The sequence below is a fragment of the Talpa occidentalis genome, unplaced genomic scaffold (genome assembly GCF_014898055.3).
Source record: "Talpa occidentalis isolate TD23 unplaced genomic scaffold, MPIMG_talOcc4v2.1 talOcc4.13, whole genome shotgun sequence".
Classification (NCBI taxonomy): domain Eukaryota; kingdom Metazoa; phylum Chordata; class Mammalia; order Eulipotyphla; family Talpidae; genus Talpa; species Talpa occidentalis.
This window is the reverse complement of record NW_023601322.1, coordinates 54,120,211-54,140,718: the sequence shown is the minus strand read 5'-3', so window position 1 is coordinate 54,140,718 and position 20,508 is coordinate 54,120,211. Positions and strand designations below refer to the sequence as shown.

General features: G+C 46.3%; 1 protein-coding gene across 1 annotated transcript; it reads right to left on the bottom strand.

Annotated features, from left to right (window-relative positions):
• Positions 1-1,019: 1,019 nt before the first annotated feature.
• LOC129145573 (class I histocompatibility antigen, Gogo-C*0203 alpha chain-like) lies at positions 1,020-3,195 on the bottom strand. The gene is made up of 5 exons (XM_054693965.1): positions 3,123-3,195; positions 2,531-2,813; positions 2,115-2,390; positions 1,178-1,538; positions 1,020-1,050 (listed from the first exon to the last, which is right to left on the bottom strand). The coding sequence occupies exons 3-5, from the start codon at positions 2,368-2,370 to the stop codon at positions 1,020-1,022; spliced, it is 648 nt and encodes a 215-aa protein (XP_054549940.1). The 5' UTR covers positions 2,371-2,390; positions 2,531-2,813; positions 3,123-3,195.
• Between the last annotated feature and the right edge of the window lie 17,313 nt (positions 3,196-20,508).

The following is a 20,508-nucleotide window of genomic DNA, read 5'->3' as shown; positions in this document are numbered from 1 at the left end:
AAGCATTATTTCATGCTCATACAAGGACATTTAAATAACACTCAAGGATATGCATAAGTCATTCCCCTCCACCCCAACACCCCAATCGGCCATTATCTGCTCAAACCAGTTAGCAATTTATCTTCTCTCTTCTAAAAAAAATACACACACACACATATATATATATATATATATATATATATATATATATCCATGCTCCTGTCTGGGCAATAGTGTTTGCTTTCCCATCAGTAAAGGAGTTCAGGTCACAGTGTGGGAGGAACATTTGCAAATCACAAATCTGATAAAGGACTGTATCTACAAATAATGCCTAAAACTCAATGATCAGAAAGAAATAACCCAATTTTAAAAAGGACAAATAGTGTAATAAATAAATAGCACTTCCTCTATAAAATGTACAAAACTTCCATACAAACAGCAACTGTAGTCATAGAAAAGTAAAAACATGAACAAATGCTCAATATCACAGTTAAGAACAACAGTGACACCATTACCCTGCTGTCCAAGGTGTGCACAACAGGAGCCTCATCAGGTTCATTGTAAAAGATCCTTAGGGGCTGAGAGACATATCAGAGCCCTAGGCATTGTCGCTGCCTGGTTGAGAACAAAACAGAACCTGGTCAGAGATGAGACCACAGGAGGGAGTGATGAGGGTGACTCCCCCATGGAGTCCATCTACACTGTCCCCAGGGGCTCAGGGATCAAACATTTACCTGCAACCTGAGTGTAGCTTCCTCCTTGTCCTCCTGTGGGAAGAAACATCATGTGAGACCAGGGAGCAGTCAGGTCAGAAGACCTAAAGGAATCTTCTAATCCTGCAGAACAGGGAAGTTTCCAGAACTGTGAGTAAAGACCCAGGTCAGGACTGGGAAAATGAGGAAAGGAAATGAGGGGGACTGGACCAAATGCCCTCTGGGCAACACCCGTGTGTGTGGATGGTACTTCCCATTAACCAGGCAGGACAAGTTCTCCCTGGGATGTGAAAGCCCTCCGTGGACAAGATCACCCCACTACCTTCCCTACCTGAGTTCTTCTTCCTCCACATCACAGCTGCAGCCACTGCAGCTCCAGTGAGCACAGCTCCAAGGAGAACCAGGCCAGCAATGATGCCCGAAGTAGGGATGAAGGACTGAGGAGGGGCACTGGAAGGGAAGGGAAGATCATACCCTGAGCCCCAGACCTTATCCGGACCCTCTGAAGGGCTCCAGAAGGGCTCCTGATGGCCCTGAGAACAGCCTCAGTGCCCACATCCTCCTCCTCACCCCATCTCAGGACTTGGGGCTCCAGCAGCCCCTCATGCTGCAAATGGCACGTGTATCTCTGCTCCTCTCCAAAAGGCACCACCAGAGCCGCCCACTTCTGGAAGGTTCCGTCTCCCCCAGGCCTGGTGTCCACCAGCTCCATCTCCTGGGTCAGGTCCTCCCCATCTCGCTGCCAGGTCAGGGTGATGTCCGCTGGGTAGAAGTCCAGAGCCCAGCACCTCAGGGTGACCTCATGCTCAGAGGTGGGGTGGTGGGTCATGCGTGTCTTTGGGGGATCTGAGGTGGTAAATCAGAAAACTCACTTTGTGTTTCCTCCATGGACACTGAAGAATCCTCATGAGACCATCCTCACAATAGACAAGACAACTGGTGTGGCAGGAAGAAGCATAAAATGTAAAAAAGAGGCTAATCTGGGGGGGATGTGTGAGATTCTCCTATTCCTTAGAAAGTCCTAGAATGAGGATGAAAACCCAGGGTAGGATGAAGCAGAGGGAGTGGAACACAGACTTTTTATTCCTGACCTGGGTGGAAGGTGAATGAACAGAAAAGCAGGAATCACATAACTGAAAATGTTCTCAGACCAGAAACAAGACTGAGAGAGAAACTCGTGGTTCTCAAACAGGCCCCTGGTCAAAAGGACCCGGTGACATGTGATGTCAGGGACTGTCTGTCTTTCTCAGGAGAGACTGGATCCCTTCACTGTCCTTCAGGAGAAGCAGGAGTCTCTGGGAGTCTCTCTAGGGCAGAACATGAAACCCAGGGGAGTCCCCCCTCTCGGGACTAGAGAGAGGACTCATTTCCCGCAGTGACTCCAGGCAGGGGAGGACTGGGAGGCCTCCAGGCCCCTCTTACCCGTGCGCTGCGGAGTCTCCTTCCCGTACTCCAGGAATGTGCACAGCCACCTCAAGCACTTGCCCTTCTCATAGTTCCTGAATTTCTCTGCCTCACCCTGGGTCTCCCACTGGCGCCGGGTGATCTGAGCGGCCGTGTCCGCCGCGGTCCAGGAGCGCAGGTCCCCGTTCAGGGCCAGGTAATCGGCGCCGTGGTAGGCGAACTGACTGTACGCGCGGAGGAGGAACCCGTCGGGCCCCATGTCGCTGCCACACATCCTCTGGAGGGTGTGAGAGCCTGTCCAGAATGAAATGGGGTGAAAGTCCCGCGGGCTGTTCCCGGGCAGGCTGCAGAGAAGCCTGGAGGGGGAGACCCTGAGCGACCCCCCGTCCGTGGGGATGGGGGTGCTGACCCGGCCCGCACCCGCGCCAGCTCACCGCTCTCGCTCTGGTTGTAGAGGCCGCGCAGGGAGTCCAGCTGCGCGCGGTACCACAGTGTGCTGTCCCTTAGGATCCGCGTCTCCTCGTCCCAGTCCTCCTGCTCCACCTGCTCCGCCTGCTCCGCCCAGGGCGCCCGGGGCTCTGCGCTCTGACCTGGGGAGTCGCTGTCGAACCGCGCGAACTGCGTGTCGTCCGTCCATGTAGCCCACGATAATGAAGCGGGGCTCCCCGAGGCCGGACCGGGACATCGCAGTGTGGAAAAACCTCATGGAGTGGGGGCCTGGGGGCGGGAGGGGAGACCAGGGCTATTCTTCTCCCCTTCGGGGGCTCGAGTCCCAGGGGGGCGCCCACGAGACAGAAAGTGGGTGAAAGACGAGTGAGACCGAAAAGCGGCTGCGGGACGAAAATAGCCGAGACTCGGGGGGCAAAAGGAGGCTGGGGTCTCGGGGGACGGAAAGGGGCTAGGACAGGGCTGGGCCGACGTGGGGGGACAACTAGGGCGGCGGCGAGGTCGCGCCTTTCCCACGTCCCGCCCACGCCCTCGCTCCCGCCTCTGGTAGCGCCCTGTCCCCTCCCGACCCGCACTCACCCGCCCGGGTCTCCCTCGGGGCCGCGGCCACCGCGAGCAGGAGCAGGAGGGCTGTGCCCCGCATCCCCCAGGACGCGCCTCCACCCGGGCTGGGGAGACGGAGTCCCGGCGGGTGGGGAGGGCTTTGGAACAGGAGCCGCGGGGCTGCTGATTGGCTGCTCTGGAGACCTCCAGGCAATGGGGAGTGAGACCTGGGGTGAGTCACCAGTATCCAGGAAGGAGGACAAGCCCAGGCTGTGAGAAATGAAACTGGGGAGATGAGGAAGCCCCAACAGTCACCTTCCAGCCCCAGACAGCGCCCTGGGGACTGAGACCTTGAGAACCACCCCTCCACCCCTCCACCCCCCGCCCAGACATGCACGAAGACCTTTGTCACACTGTTGCCTCCCTGAATCCAGGCCCAAAATTGGGTCAGCGTTTCTCAATTTTTTTTTTCTTTCTCTGCAGTCTCACAAATTATTACGGATCCCATGTATAACTTTTTTTTTTTAAGATTCGTTCATTTATTTATACAAGCACTGGGTACAGTCAGAAGTGCGGGAGGATGAGAGAATTCACCAGAGCCAGAGCGGGGAGCAGAGCAGGCAGAAGGACCGAAGTACACTGCTGAGGGGAGTGGTCTGCGCCCCATGTGGGACCCTCCTCTGGTGGCCAGGGAGCAGCCAGGGATCGAATTGGCTCTTCAGAGGCTGCGGGCAGCTTTGCAACCCAGTGCTCAACCGCTGCGCCACCAGGGAGGCCCTCCCATGTAAATTTTTTATGTGGGTTATAGCTTTAAATATTTACTTTACTAGAATAAAACCTTTCAAAATGATGTTATTACTTCTTTACTTTAGAATATTGATAACCAATGTATGCTAACAAAGCATTTTGTAAAGATTTATTTACCTATGCCTAGAAGAGCTGGGGTGCAGGCCAGAGATGCTTGGGGTGAGAGGATTTACCAGAGACGGAGGGGGAGCACATCAGGCAGATGTACTGAAACACACTGCTGAGGGGAGCAGCGGGCTAGACAGGAGAGGTCTGCTGCACTATGTGGGGTATCTCCCTGGCCAGGGATTGAACTCACGCTGCAGTGCCTGCAGGTAGCTTCATAGGTTGCCTCTTAACCCTTTGCACCACCAGGGAGGCCCTAACAAAGCATTTTTAAGAAAATAACTTTCTGTAAATATAAGGATAATTAAAAGAGGGGAACTTTCACATTTTATATTTATGCAAGTGTCATTTTTGTCTCATTAGAAGATCTTTTATTTTCATAGTTTCTTCTACATTTAATGTTTTGTTTGAAATCTATGAAAAAATATACAATCTCATGGAAATATGTAGGGATAGTATTTTAATAACCTCTTCAGATTATGGATATTCAACTTTGTTACAACTTTCATACTAAATCATAACTTATAAGTAATATTTTCTCAAAGGTTATTTGCAAAGTGAAACCTGAAACAATGTCATTGAATATTTCCTATTGTTATATTAACTCCATACATTCTCTTGTATATTAACGGATCTTGTACAATTGTATGATTTTTTTTTAAAAGTTACCTATTGTTTCACTATGTGTATATAGATATACAGTGTTAATTACACCGGGGTCAAGTTATCTAAAATCACATGCTTTGTTTTTTACCACAGATCCCAAAAGAAAAATTAGTCTACATACTGTAAGTTGTCAAGTATATAATAACAGGACTCAATTTTCCATAATTTTGGTTTTCTCTGGGAGTTTACATTTTATCAAGGCAACAAATGCCATCAGTTGATTTTTTGATTTTTTGATTTTTTTTAATTAATATTTATTTTATGTCAGTTGATTTCTTAAAGGGACAGACTCACATTCATTTTCAGGAAAGTGTCTGCCAATTCAACTAATCTAAGTAACCATGGTTTTAGCTATTCATTCCTTCAATTAAAAATGCTATTGCCGGGCCTCCCCAGTGGCGCAGCGGTTGAACACTGGGTTGCGAAGCTGCCTGCGGCCTCTGTGGCGCCGGTTCGATCCCCGGCTGCTCCCCGGCCACCGGAGGAGGGTCCCACATGGCTCGCAGACCTCTCCTGCCGCCCGCTGCTCCCCCCAGCAGTGGACTTGGGTCCTTCTGCCTGCTCTGCTCCCTGCTCTGGCTCTGGTGAATTCTCTCACCCTCCCATGCTTCTGACTGTACACAGTGCTTGTATAAATAAATAAATAAATCTTTAAAAAAAAGATATTGCCTAAAAGAAGAGGCTAATTCATTTCATTTTTCTCCCTGGGACAAGGCCCTTTGGACTGTAGCAGACATGCCTTATGTGAACGTCCTTGTCATCGTTTCAGACCTTTAAAAAATGTGGATTTCAGGATGATAAATAGAAAATATGCTTTCGTGATTTAAACAGGACATTTTGAAGTGAAACTGGTTTGGTTTGGATTTTTTTTTTTTTTCTGTGAGAAGTGGTGGTGAAGAATGACTACTACTGCAGTTGGTACTATAATTTCCATTCTTACTAAGTTCTACCTTAGCAAATGTCAAAATAATGAAAGGCAAATGGTGTCAAAGTGATGTTATAAAAATAGTTTTGTCCTCCTGGATCCTGTAAAAGGTTCTGGGTGATCTCAAGGGTTCCACAGACCTACTTTGGAAATGCTTTTCTCAGTGAACCAGGGGGAGTCTCCCAAGTGTTCTCTGCCTTTGTCTCTTATTGAGCTCCCAGAATCCATCTCCTTGGTTTGGATGTCCTATTTCCGAAGTTTTTCTTAGAGCTTTGCCCCTGGATGCCTGGAAGAGAACTCATTCCTCAGAGATGATGAGAGTCCTTGGTCTGAGAAGGGAGGTGGAGAGACAGGTGCTTCCCTTTGGAACTGAGACTGTTTGTGTCTGGAGGCACCAGACCCACTGATAATCTTTTTTGATTTTGTTTTTCACCTGCTTAATATGTATTTCCATCGAGGGACCTCACCTCATCTTTAAGAGAGATAATACTGGCCCCTTGATTTTACATGTGTTTAATGCATCTGACTTGATGCTCCCAAAGTGTGGCAGGCTGCGCCTCCCATGCTGTCTCTTGACATGGTCTGGGCATTGGGGGAGACTCCCTAGAAGCAGGGAGTTCCTGTGCTCCCCCAAAGAGGGAAAGTTGTACTTCCCAGAAGAGGGGAGTTCTTGCACTTCCCAAAGAAGATCTGAACTAGGGAGTCTCCATGGCAAAGCCTGCTAAAGCTCTCCTCTTTGTTCTTGGTTAATGCAGAAGTTAATTAGTAATTGGCATATGAAAACCCAATTGGACCTAGACATTAATTGATTTGTTGTTCTTACACCTGAATTAGTATCAAGAAAGTAAATAATGCAAAAGGTATAGCTAGGAAAGAAATGTTTGGCCCTGAGAACTATGGAGAACATGCTGCCCTGAACCAGCTGTGCTTGGAAACCATAGCCTAACCTGGCGGGTACCTGTTTGTGGTAACAATACATTTCCTGGTGTAGGCAAGAGGTCAATAGTTCGCAGGCCTTGTGGAGGTTAGGAATTTCTAGTTAAGAGTTAGACTTCAGTAGAACTTACATAGATTTGATAAGTTGTTTTAGACCACTTTGAAGTAATTAATATGTTAACCAAGTTAATTGAGTACTAGGAGATAGACTGATTTTAGTAATTGGATATAGAATAGGAATTTTACACCCATTTTTGTAATTGGGAAAGTTTAATTGTTGCCAAATGTTGTGCTGTCTTGTATGATTGATCATGCTAGTAAATGAGCTATACCTAGGAAACTAATTGTTCTTAGGTTACCAAAGAAATGACCTACAGATGTAAGGTCAAGGGAGTCTTTACATGATCATGAGAAAATATGTATTGATTGTCTTTGCTCTGCTTCAATGCTTACGCTGATGTATTCCCACCTCTTGCCTTCAGGTATAAATAAAGAACCACTGAGACCCTCAGTAGGAGATACTTGCATGAACTAAGGTGTCTGTGTCTACCTCACTTCTGCCTCGCGCCACCTCCCCTTAGCCCTCCGAGAAAGAGAAAAAACTTTCACCGACTCCATCGTCTCCTTTCTGAGATCCCTGACACGACTTCTAGCTGGAGCTGGTCTCCAGGACCAAAGCATGAAGAGCTGTGCTATCCAACAGAAAGTTCTGGAAGAAAAAAAATGTTCTATATTTGTACTGATCTATATGGTGCCTCTAACTATTGAACACTTGAAATTTGGCTCATAAGCTGAGATATTGCATATTTTACTATATATCATTTAAAATTAAAAAGCCATATGTGGCTAGTAGCTACCATATTGACAGTACATACTGAACTTCCAGTATCTGCCCCCCAATATTTATTGTATAATAAAATTGTATAGTAAAATATAATGTATAATAAAATTACCTTCATGTGGAAGTCATGGATTTTTCTACATGGGTTTTTGTATATCCTTAAAAAATGGCATATCCAAATAGTTTAATTAACATGTATTTTAACAACAGATGGAGAGGCAAGATCCCAAATCTGAATACAAACTCTGTCTAATCCCTGAATGACCACTAAACTGTGCTGAGGTGTGGGACACTCAAGAGAAACTGCTGGAAAACCAGAAAAAACTTAGAGGGCGTTCTACCCTTGAGTGACAGACTCATCCTGGTGTAATCTGTGAATCTGCACCTAAGACTGATGACTTCCCCAACCCACACACGCTCAGAGAACCAGAAGCAAAAACCTTACTGAATTGAGGAATCAAACATCAGATTTGGTGGCTGCATTTGGGTATTTGGGTGCACCAGGAACAAGTGAATGGAAGCCAAACATCTGGATAGACACTGTCCAAAACCTTGGTTGAACATTGAATCACAAGGAAACAAGTCAAATCCTTCAAGACCCAGGATGAAAATGCAGCAAGTGGAGACTGAAGCAACAGAGCAGGGGTCCAGCTGTGCACACCTCAGGGGCAGATTTTTCCTGGTTCTGGCAAATGTTCAACTTCAGTGGGGAAGAAAAGGAATCCTCAGAAAAATAAAAAAGATTCCAGATGTGCTAAATCTTAGATCATTAATGTATTTGGAATTAAGTGTGATTTCTCCATGTTGCTTGTTTGAATAAAGCCTGACCACTCTCTACAACGTATCAGAATACTTCTCTCTCTTTGACAAAAGGATATAAATATTTAGTGGCCAGATGATGGACAGTAGAAGTTTTTCAAATGTCCACCGTTTTTTTTTTTTTTTTTATGCTCAAGAGGTCAAGACCAGTTTCCCTCCTGTGAGTCCCTGGACTTGCTGGCTCCCTGCTCATGGAGGAGGCTGGGGCGCCTGCACCACTTCACAGTGAGGCTCAAAAGGTGCTGTGATCTCCTGCTTGATCTCTCCTGCTCACTCTCTCCTGCCGCGCTGCGTGGCCACTCAGATAAGTTGACAATCACATGGTGAGGAAGTGAGGCTGTGCATGAGCCAGCAGCCACGTGCTGAGCCTTTACGTAGATCCTTCCATGTCCATCAAGCCTTTTCTTTGGCCTGACATCATGATTGCAGCCTCGTGAGACCCCGAGCTGGAATCACCAAACTGAAGTGCTCTGGACTCCCCACCCACAGAAAATGTGTGAAATACCAAATCGTTATTGTTTTAAGCTGCATAACTTTAAAGTAATTGTTACAAACATGTAAATGACTAATGCACCAGGAGCAACAATTTGATCAATGGCTGGTTTCTCTTAGGAACAGCAGAGGACAGAAGAGCCTGCAGTGAAATACTCAAGGCCCTCTAGGAAAAGGAGGCCAAGTAAGAATTCTATATCCCCCAAAACTGTCCTTCAAAATAAAGTTGATTTAGGGGCCTCTCTGGTGGCACAAGGGGTTAAGACGCAGCACTATGAAGCTATCTGCAGCCACTGCAGCACAAGTTTGATCCCTGGCCAGGGAGGTGACCCACATGGAGCAGCAGACCTCTCCTGTCTTGCCCGCTGCTCCCCTCAGCAGTGTATTTCAGTACATCTGCCTGATCTGCTCACCACTCGGTCTCTGGTGAATCCTCTCAGCTCCTGCATCCCTGTCCTGCACCCCAACTCTTGTATGCATTAATAAATGAATCTTTTAAAAAAATAAAGTTGATTCAAAAAATTATTCATGTCCTTTAGCATTTATTTAAATTTTCCTACCAGCTTTCTGTATTATTATAATTTGTATAGTGGTAATGATTATAAAATACAGAGTCTGCAGAGGCTGTGGACAGCTTCACAGCACAGCGCTAAACCCGCTGCACCACTGGGGAGGCCCCATCCTTAAAATTTTTTTAAAGATTTATTTTTATTTGGGGCCTCCCTGGTGGCGCAGCGGTTGAGCGCCAGGTTGTGAAGCTGCCTGCAGCCTCTGCAGTGCAGGTTCCATCCCCGGCTGCTCCCCGGCCACCAGAGGAGGGTCCCACATGGCGCACAGACCTCTCCTGCCACCCGCTGCTCCCCTCAGCAGTGTACTTCGGTCCTTCTGCCTGTTCTGCTCCCCGCTCTGGCTCTGGTGAATTCTCTCACCCTCCTGCGCTTCTGACTGTACCCAGTGCTTGTATAAATAAATAAATAAATAAATAAAAATCTTTAAAAAAAAAAAAGATTTATTTTTATTTATTTATGCATAGAAGAACTGGGGTGTAGGCCAGAGGTGGGTGTGTGTGAGAGAGGATTCACCAGAGACAGAGTGGGCAAGAGAACAGGCACCAGAGAACAGGCAGTCTGACTGAAATACACTCCTGAGGGGAGCAGCCGGTGAGACAGGAGAAGTCTGCTGAGCCATGTGGGTTAGCACCCTTGCCAGGGATCAAACTCATTTGCAATGGCTGCCTATACTTCATAGTGCTGAGACTTTAACCCTTGTGCCACCAGGGAGGCCTCCATACCCTTAAATTTTAACAGTCTAATTCCAATTACTAATATATTAGTTTACACAAATACAGAATGTTGAAACTATTTAGGCTTTTTTTGTGCTAATATATTTTTTTTTGTGCTAATATATTTTTTTTAAGATTTATTTTTATTTATTTATTTATTTATTTATACAAGCACTGGGTATAGTCAGAAGGGCAGGGGGGTGAGAGAATTCACCAGAGCCAGAGCAGGGAGCAGAACAGGCAGAAGGACCGAATCACACTGCTGAGGGGAGCAGGGGGTGGCAGGAGAGGTCTGCACGCCATGTGGGACCCTCCTCCGGTGGCCGGGGAGCAGCCGGGGATAGAACTGGCGCTGCAGAGGCTGCGGGCAGCTTCGCAACCCAGCACTCAGCCGCTGCGCCAGTGGGGAGGCCCAGTGCTAATATTTTTTTTTAAGATTTATTTATTTATGCATACAAGAACTGGGGTACAGGCCAGAGGTGCAGGGGGTGAGAGGATTCACCAGAAACTGAGTGAGGAACAGAACAGGCAGAGTGACTGAAATACACTGCTGAGGGGAGCAGCGGGCAAGTCAGGAGAGGTCTGCTGCGCCATATAGTTAGCTTCCTACCTGACCAGGGATCGAACTTGTGCTGCAGAGGCTGTGGATAGCTTCATAGTGATGTGCTTAACCTCTTGCACCATCAGGGAGGCCCTTGGTGTTATTTGTAATAACGTTAGGGCAATTTCCCAGAGAAATCAGGCAGGGCTCATAGAGGTAGAGAGAGAGATTTATTTGTCACACCAGTGGGCTCAGTGGGATCCTCCCAAAAGTCTGAGCCCCAAATTGCAGAAATGATGAGGTTTTATACAGTTTGTATGTGGAAACTTGTTACACCATCCATCCAAGACTTTCTTTATTATTTCTTTATTGTAAGGGGTTCAAGGAAGCCATGGCTACCCCCAAGAGGGTCATAGCGACTGGACAAGCAGCACACCACAGGAACTTTCCATTCCAGCAAGCAGCAGACTTGCATGGTTCCTGGAGGCAGCACTGTGACTGGGTGTGTCTCAGATGACTGGCCATGAGACCACAGGACTTGGGAGGGCCAGATAAGGATTCCCTGTCTTTGTTGCAGGCATCCGAAGTATCACTGAGCTGAGTTTATGGGTGCAGGTGACCACTCCACGCCTTCACTGAAAAGGATCATCGGTGGTGTCTTTGACAGGTGACCCCTCAACCCACAAAAATGCTTCTTCCATGGAACCTTATATGACCTAGGGATTTCCAAACCTGACATCTATCTGGGAATCATCTTGAAAAGTGGACAAGCAAGGTCAGGAACAAGCCCATGCCGCTGACAGGTGGCACCGTGATTGAGGAGCACCTGGGAAAGTTTGGAGTCATGTGCCTGCAAGATCTCATTCTTGAATTTGTCTTCCTGATGGAGTTTATCTGGATGATCTCAGGGTTCTCCATCTCTCAGTGCACGCCTTGCTATTAAGAACGGAGTGGGCTTCCTTAAGCAGATGGGCTACGTGTCTGTCGAGGTGATTGTATTAATCAGCTCAGCCAGCAGCTGAACCACAACCAGAATATTTGAAAGCACATTGTATTGAAAGCATGTGTTTTTGTTTTCTGGAAATATTTTCTATACAATGGGATGTGGATTATTTTCTGTGTATCTTCAGAAACCAGAGGGAAAGCGTCAGAGAAAAGGGGGGGTGTCCATGCAGGCCCTTCCCTCCCAGCCCAGCCAAGGAGAGTCCCCCGAGTGTCTCCTCATGGGTCTCTGCTGCCTCCTCTAGTGAGCAGAGGACTCACGTCATGGAGGATGGCTTCACTTGTTGGAAGAACATAAGGAAACCATACAAGGGATGGGGGCTTCTTCCAGACAAAACTAGCAGGTAAACTATACATTGGAGACATTCATCTGGGGAGAGGGAGAGAAAGGGATCAAAATGGGAGGGGTGTGGTGATGTTCCCGGGTGTCCTGGTGGAGGTAATTTTATGGGGACAACACCTGAGGGGAGAAATCAACATTCCTCAAAAATGAACAACAATATGAAAATACAACAATAAATAAATTAAAAAAAAAATATATAAAGGTGAGGGGGACGTTTTAGGATGAGGGGGCTGTGCTCTCTGTGCTCTATGGTTGTTCCAGGATTCTATTATTTATATTTACCCAACTGTCCATCTAAAATTGGTAAATTTTATTTCATATAAAGATGTTAAGAAAAAAAATGGCAAGAAAGAAGACAAAGTAAATTGCGGCAGGCTGCGCCTCCCATGCTGTCTCTTGACAAGGTTTGGGACTGGGGGAGACTCCTGAGAAGTGGGGAGTTCCTGTGCTCCCCTGAAGAGGGAAAGTTGTACTTCCCAGAAGAAGGAAGTTCTCCAACTTCCCAAAGAAGATCTGAACTAGGGAGTCTCCATGGCAACGCCTGCTAATGCTCTCCTCTTTGTTCTTGGTTAATGCAAATTGGCCTGTGAAAACCTAATTCGGACCCAGGTAATAATTGGCTTATTGTTCTTACACACGAACTATCACAAAAAAGTAAAAAAATTGTTTAAGGTATAGTTAGGAAAGAAATGTTTTGGCCTTGAGAACTATGGAGAACAAGCTGCCCTAAACCAGCTTTGCTCAGAAACCATAGGGGGTACCTGTTTGAGGCAACAATACATTTCCTGGTATATGAGGTCAATAATTCGCAGGCTGTGTGGAGGCTAGGAATTTCTAGTTAAGAGTTAGACTTCAGTAGAACTTATGTAGATCTGATAAATTGTTTTAAACCACTTTGAAGTAATAAATAAATTAACCAAGTTAATTGAGTGCTAGGAAATAAATTGATTGTAGTAATTGAATATAGAATAGGAACTTTACACCCACGTTTGTAATTGGGAAAGTTTAAATGTTGCCAAATGTTGTGCTGTTGATCATGCTAGTAAATGAGCTGTACCTAGGAAACTAATTGTTCTTAGGTTACCAAAAAAATGGCCTTCAGGTGTAAGGCCAAGGGAGTCTTTACATGATCATGAGAAAATATGTATTGTCTTTGCTCTGCTTCAATGCTCACGCTGATGTAATCCCACCACTTGCCTTAAGGTATAAATAAAGACCCGCTGAGACCCTCAGTAGGAGATACTTGCACGAACTAGTGTGTTTGTGTCTTCCTCATTCCTACATCGCTCCACTTCCCCTCAGCCCTTTGAGAGAAAATTTTCACTGACTCCATCCTCTCCTTTCTGAGATCCCTGACACGACTTCTAGCTGGGGCTGGTCTCCAGCAGTAAATATGCTATAGTAATTAAAAACAAAGAATTCATTGCTAGCAGTTCTGTCCTAAGGAATTTTAAAGGAATTCTTCCAGGTCGAGGGAAATTTATAGCAATAACTAACACATTTATAGCACACATTTACAGCAATAAATAACAACAGACACACACATAATACTGTTTTTATGTAGACTTGTTTTAATTTATTGAACTATATGATTGCTTAAATTTTTTGTATTATAAAGTTTTATTTGGCTTAAATGTATTTTGGTTTAATATATATATTACAATAATAACATTAAGGTGGTTAAATAGACCTATATTGCGGGGGGAAGGGGGCAGCTTAGGCAAACTGTCCTGTCAGGGGTTCCTGTAATGATGAGAGGGCGTGGACAAATCTGAGAGATTAGAAAGGGGGAGTGAGGAGAAGCAAACACTTGATCATGGTGGGGACATCATTCAGGTGAGGGTCTCAGCAGCCCTTAATTTATACATTACAAGGTACATAAGCATATGTACTAGAGAAGGAAGAAAACAATGATCACATCTTCCTCTAGAACCACCAGGGGTTCATTTGCCCTTTAACAGAGGTTGTAACATTCTTTGAAGAAGGCACAGTTGCTTAAACAAAAGTGTTCTTAGAACAGTCATTTATTTTAAACAACTATTTTATTACTAGCAAAAACTCATGTGACTGAAACTAACATTTCTATGTTTACTGTGGTGAAGAATTAACTAAGGGCTGGGGAAACAAAGGACAGGGAGTTACCTGGCTTAAGGGAGGCAAAAGGATTTTTTCTAACAAACCTATAAAGTTTAGACTAACATATAACCATGTTTAAAGCAAAAAACAGAAGGCTTTTATATAGAAATCATTATCTAATAGTATATGGTTTTAATAATGAATCCAAGGGCAAGTTAGGGAGAATGAGGCAGCCTCAAGGACAGTGCAGGTGGGGACCTCGGAGAATTAAGGAAGGCTTCAGAGATAAGAGCAACTAGAGGAATGGAACAAATTCCACTGGGAATAATAAACATCCCAGGGCCAAGGACAATATTGTTAACGCTGGCCTTGGTTTCCCTCAGGTGATAAGGGGAGGTGGAGTTTGGGGAAACGGAGAGTGGTTTAATGTATGGACAAATGAGGAGAGCAGCAGACTCATGTCTGGTGGGGACATGAGTCCCCATGCAAGGGGGGGATGGGAAGGGGTCAGCACTGAGACTGGTGAGCGCCAGCCTGTTTTTCTTCAATAGATAAGGAATGTAAAGATCCCCCCCTCCCCCGCCCCCAGTAGCAGATTAAGGGAGGCAGCCGAGAACTACCAATCACAAAGAGACTGGTGGAGCTTGAAAATAATGAGGGAAATAAGGTATATATTCCCTGAGACATGACTCCACTTGGCTTCTTTGCCCCTCCCTGGCCTGGTTTCATGGCCTGGGAGTCTCGCTTTATTTCTGTTCCTTTTCTCCTCAATAAACTTTTTCTTTCTTTAAACAAACCTGCCTCTTCTCACTTGCTTGCCTGAGTGTCTGTGAAGTTCGTGCTGCGTCTTCGTGAGACACCAACCCGTGGGGGTCTAGTGGCTGGGACTCAGCGCTGTCCCTGCAGCCTGGGATCTGTTTCTGGCTGGAAGACTAGGCCTGACAATTCCGGTATCAATAAGATATTAATAGCCTCCAAGAATCCAAAGACAGCTGATGTAAATGCAAAAGGGAGTTTATTACGGGCTCGAGTCCGGGCCCTCGACACGCACCGATGCAACGGCAGAGGTCGAGAGCCCCGACAGAGGAAGCAGGGGTATCTTATAGGGTCACGAGTGGCGCGAATTTTGAAAGAAGCTGGCAATTACTCATTGGCAACTACAAAGGCATTTTGGCGCGCGCGGTTACAGTTTCAAACTGATTGGACGGTTAGAGATGCTGTCCCATTTATGGATAGGACTGCCCTCATTGGCGGCTGGGGTGGTCTGCTTTTTCGTCACCAAGTGGAGTGACGGTTGTGACTGCTGAAACTATCTCCGGAATGCGGCTGGACAAGGACTAACATATCAAGGTGGAGGATATACAAAATGGCGAAACCTCGGCTAAGCTTGGTTCCACAGGCATCAATGCCAGACAAGCCACACTGACTCTTCCCTAGCCCCAAGCTCTCAATTAAGGGAGGAATTCTCCTAATCTAACAGAAGAGTTTTTCTACCTATTACTGCTATACTTATTTAGTCAGTCTAGTTTCTGTATCTAACTTTAAGGTCAAGGGAAAATTCCTTTTTCTGTAAGATTGCTGATTGTTGTTTTAAGGAACTACAAATATTTCATCAGAGGCAGGGCCGGAGATGGTTATAGCTTTTGGTTCTCACAATGGTTAATACGGGACATATCAGTAGTTGTAACATTGATTATTTCCAAGTGCATTATTTGTACTGCCATGGTTATTAGCTCGACCAGTCACAAAAATGTTGTTGACTTATTCTTGAATGCATACTCTAACAGCTACCATACCCATTGTCACTGAAAGGTAACTGTTAAGGAAAAAGGAACTGCCAAGGAAAAAGGGAATTCTTGATGAAAAGGAACTCTTTCCCTCCTAAAGGGCCATAGACATGGACATGTAAGTAAAAGACAAGTTTGCTTCCTTAGTAAGCATATCTAAACAAGACCTGGCAGCCTGCTAGGCTGGTTGTTCTCCTGGGCCATTCTCAAAGATCTGCCTCCTTCCACTTTTGGTAGGTTTCCTAAGTCAAGAGTTTGCATGCTAGCTAACCATGAGTCAATGAATCACACAGTGCCATTTGCTGTCAAATTGGCTATTCAGAAATTGATAGAAACTAGCCATAAACAAATGAGGAGAATCTAGCAGGAGTCAGCTAACGAGATTCCTGACTTTTCAGGAATCTACCCCATGCCTGGACCCTTGTCAGACAACATGAGTAGCATGGCTCCCAGAACTATATTGCTGTAAATTTCCTATATTTTATGGGATGTAGTTTAATTAAGTCGATATTGAAAAATTAAAGACACAGATTTAAATACCACAATAAAAGGTATTGATACAAATATATCTAAAGCCACATGAAGAATTAATCTCACAGAAAAAAATATTTGCTTGAATCAAAGTAAGGTAGAAAAAGATGAAATGGAAAAAAAAAGACAATTAAAAAATAAATATCAAAATGATAGATTCAAATCTGGCCATATTAAAAATCATGTTAAAACTAAATTTAACTAAAATTCCTATCAAAAGTCTGAGATTCTAGGGGCCTCCCTGGTGGCACAAGGGGTTAAGATGCAAGCTATGAAGCTTACCGCAGGCACTGCAGCACGAGTTCGATCTCCAGCCAGGGAGCAACCCACATGGTGCAGATCCCTCCTGACTTGCCCGCTGCTCCCCTCAGCAGTGTATTTCAGTCAATATGCCTGTTCTGTTTCCCACTCTGACTCTGGTGAGTTCTCTCACCACCCACACCTCTGGCCTGTACCCCCGTTCTTGTATGCATAAATAAATAAATCTTTAAAGAAAAAATTAATTTCACAGAAAAAAATTGCTTGAATCAAAGAAATGTAGAAAAAGATGAAATGGGAAAAGATGTGAGACAATTAAAAAATAAATATCAAAATGATAAACTCAAATCTGAGTATATAAAAAATCATGTTAAAAATAAATTAACTAAAATTCCAATCAAAAGCCTGAGATTCTCAGACTGGATAATATCAAGGAGACTGCAATCTATATATGCTAGAAAGACTTTCTATACAAACAAAAATAGGTTAATAGCGAACGGGTGAAAGGATATGCCAAGGAAATAGAAAGTAGAACCATGAACCTTTACTTTCATCGCAGGAGGTGGCAGGAAGAACGAGGCCTGAGGGACCCAGACAGCAGGTCCCTGCCTCTCTGTCCAGGAGGGAGAAGAGACAGGACCCCAGGCCTGGGCTCCCAGGGCTAGGGAAGGGGGAAGGGCCACCCTCCAGGCTCCAAAGTTGGGGGTCTCACCCTGGGTATGAGGGCCCATCTTGGGTATGAGTGTGGACACCTGGCCTGGAGGGTGGGGATGGGGAGACACATTCTGTTCTAGGGAGAAGTTAAATAAAAAACTTCTATTCCTGGCTCATCTCCTGTGGCCACCTCAGACTCCAGGTTCCTCTGTGCTCTGCCATCTGTGCTCCAGGAACATGGAGTCCAAGGCCTGGGCCACTCCTCCTGGTGCAGGGGCTCCTGGTGCCTGAGATGGTGCCGAGGGCCTGAGGGCTGTGAGCTGAGATGGCCTCAGACTGGGCTGTGAGGTCCCAGCACAGGAAAGGGCTCTGGGATCCCTGGTCAAGGCTCAAGGCTGTCCCCAGCAGGTGGCACAGGCCTTGTGCTGTCCCTCTCTGGGGTCCTTGATTCTCCCTGTCACCCCAGCATAAGGGGGTCCTGCTCTGGAAGAGGGGATTCCCTTCAATCATCATTCCCCTCTTCCTTTCCTGCCTTCCCCTTGAATGTGAGTCACCCCACACCTACAGTGCAGGGATGCCTTTAACTTCAGTACAGTTTCCAATTAGCTACAGAGCTTTCAGCACAGAACCAGCAGATCCTGCACCCCCACACTCACTTCCCCTAGGGGCTCACTGCTGGATGATAACACAGACTCTACAGCCAGAGCCCCTGGGCCTCTCCCCACACAGAACACCCCTCCACCCAGTGTCCCCTAAGCTGACCCTTTCCTGCCCCAATCCTCTCTGGGCCTCCCACTCCACTCCTTCTGGCCTCCCTCCCCTAAAGCCCCTATTTCCTCTCTCTCTCTGCACCCCTCCAGGAGCCTCCCTCTTGCCAGCCCATGACCTCTTCCCTCCTCCAGCCCATCCTAGGGGTGAAGAGTTTAGAGTTGATTCCCTGGGGAAGGAGCCTCAACCCTGGAGTCAGCAGGGAAACAAGTGACCCTGGGTCAAGGTCTCATTCCAGGAGACTGAGGAGACCTGGTATGTTTGTGGGGCCACCCTGGTCCTTGCATCCAGCTGTTATGGCCTGAGGACCTGCTCCTCCCTGAAACAAAGTCTGTGGTTATTAGTGGAGAGGGACCAACATGTCAGCCTGTGTTTGGGGAAACAGTTCAGACACAGAGCCTGACTCTGGATGGAGTCTCCCCCTTGTATGCACACTTCTGTTCCTCTGGGAGCCCCAGGAAGACCTGGGAGACCAGAGGGTACCTGCGCTCTGTCCTCAGCCCCGTGGCCACACGGGGGCGCTGCGGCGCTGTCCTAGTCTGGCAGCCAGGGGAGAGGGTGGGTGTGTGTGACTCAGGCTGAGAGGGTGAGCTGGGGCTGAGCATCACTGAGGGGAGGGGGTGAGATGCCCTGTGAGCAGCCCTGGCACCAGGCTGGGGAGGAGGGAGTGGAGGAGAGGAGAGGAGGCTCTGGAGCTGCCCCGTGTCTGAGGTGCCTTCTTCTCTCCCCACAGGCTCTCTCTGCAGCCCCTTGATGACAACCCCCTGGAGACTGCAAAGCAGATGCTTTTCCCTTCGGCTCCCTGTGCCTTTCCTGAGGGCTATTTTAATTTTTTTAATTGAAGCAACACTGATTTACAGTACTGTGTGTGATTTAGGGGAATAATCTCACATCTCTTCGGATCTGTGTTACCAAAGCAGGTAATTTTCTCTTCCCTCGCTGTCCCTTTGCTGAGGGCTGTTTTTCAAATCGCAGTCACGGTGATTTACAATTCATTTCATGTAGGGAACAGGCTCCCATCTCTTCAGAGGTAGTGACCATGCCACCCCTTCCACCCCAGCACCCAGAGTCCTTCCCCAGATCCACTGTGCGCCCAACACTCTGCTCTCACCCTCCCACCCCCTCTAGTAGCCTCCTTTCTGCAATCATATGTCTAGGGTTTGTTTTGGTTTGGGTTTTTTTTTCTGACCTTTTTTTGGTTCTTCTGTATTCTGCATATGAACAAAGTTGTTGTCTTGGAACAGAGTCCATGCCTGATTCATCTTCATAGTTATTGGTTTTTATTATATTTATTCAGATAACTTTGATTTTTCAACTCTAGCTATCTATCTAGAAATATTGAAAATATTGAAATATATTTCATATATAAAATATTTCTATATATAATGTTGAAAATATTATATATATTTAGGGGTTATAGGTACAAAACTCCAAAATATATGTGTGTGTTTAAAAAGAAAGGAATGTACTGAAAATGGATATTCTAGAGGTCCTTAAAATAATTTAAAGATGGTATCTTTGTAATGATATGGTACTCAAAAGTAAGAAAGCAAAAGAAAGTGTTGAAGGTCTGAGAGCGGGTTTTAGTAAAAAAAAATGTGTGCTCAAATGACTTACTATAAAATATTTCAGTTAACTTAAATATCAGTAGTGCACCTATGTAACACCAAGCATTAGTTCTTCTGTTAGGGGGAAATGATGTCCTGAGCTAATTCCGTGCAGGCTTTGTGGACTCCACCCCCACTCCAGACCAAAGCCATCAAGACATTGGGAAAGACAAATCCTGTCACCACCAAAGGGAAGGTGGCTGGGACCTGAGGGTGGAGTTAAGCAGCCAGGTTTGGTATAAAACCCAAACATGTGGGCCTTGGGGTCTCTCTCTCTCGCTCTGTCGCTCTCCTCCTGGCTTCACGGCTCCTGGCTTGCGGCCAGCTCTCAGAGTGCCATTTGGGATTCCAGATCGGCAGATCGGGTAGGATGCATTTTAAAACTTTGTCTCCCACTTTTCTCCCTGAGTTGTACATTTCCTCATTTGCCCTTCCCTTGTAAATAAACCTTTTATTAACCTTTCGTGTGTGCCTGCAGTAGAGCATTGATAAGTCCTTTTAAGCGCGGGTGAGGACCCACAGTCAGGCAACCCGTTTTGTATCAGGGCTGCCCTATAACACTTTCATATATAAAAATTAAGGTATTCAAAACTGCTTTCTCTAGTTTCTTGTAACAAATTAAAGACTGTTCAGTTAATCTAAAAATCCTGGTGCTCTTTCACCCTTAGCTTACCTGAACAAAAACCCTTATATCACCATTGCAAAGCCTCGTCAAACTCCACCCTGCCCCCCAGAGGAGCTGCTTCTGGGCAGCGCTACCGCCCTGCAGTGGGTGCCACAAGACAGCTTCGCTGAGGCCACCTCGCTGGGCTAGGGATGAGAGCTGGGGACACAGCTGGGTTTGAATGGTGCCACCCACCCTGGCAGGCTACAGGAGGCTGCTGCTTGAGGACAGGGCCCGGCCACCCTGACAGCTGTGCCCACTGCAACCAGCAGCGGGAGTGGCAGTGGGTGACAGTGGGTGGGCACTTTACCACCAGCC

Coding starts and splice junctions, on each gene's coding strand:
- LOC129145573 (XM_054693965.1), bottom strand. CDS start 2,370: ATGTGTGGCAGCGACATGGGGCCCGACGGGTTCCTCCTCCGCGCGTAC. Junction 1,539..2,114: donor GGAGACTCCGCAGCGCACGG/GTAAGAGGGGCC, acceptor TTACCACCTCAG/ATCCCCCAAAGACACGCATG. Junction 1,051..1,177: donor CAGAGGGTCCGGATAAGGTC/TGGGGCTCAGGG, acceptor CAGTGGCTGCAG/CTGTGATGTGGAGGAAGAAG.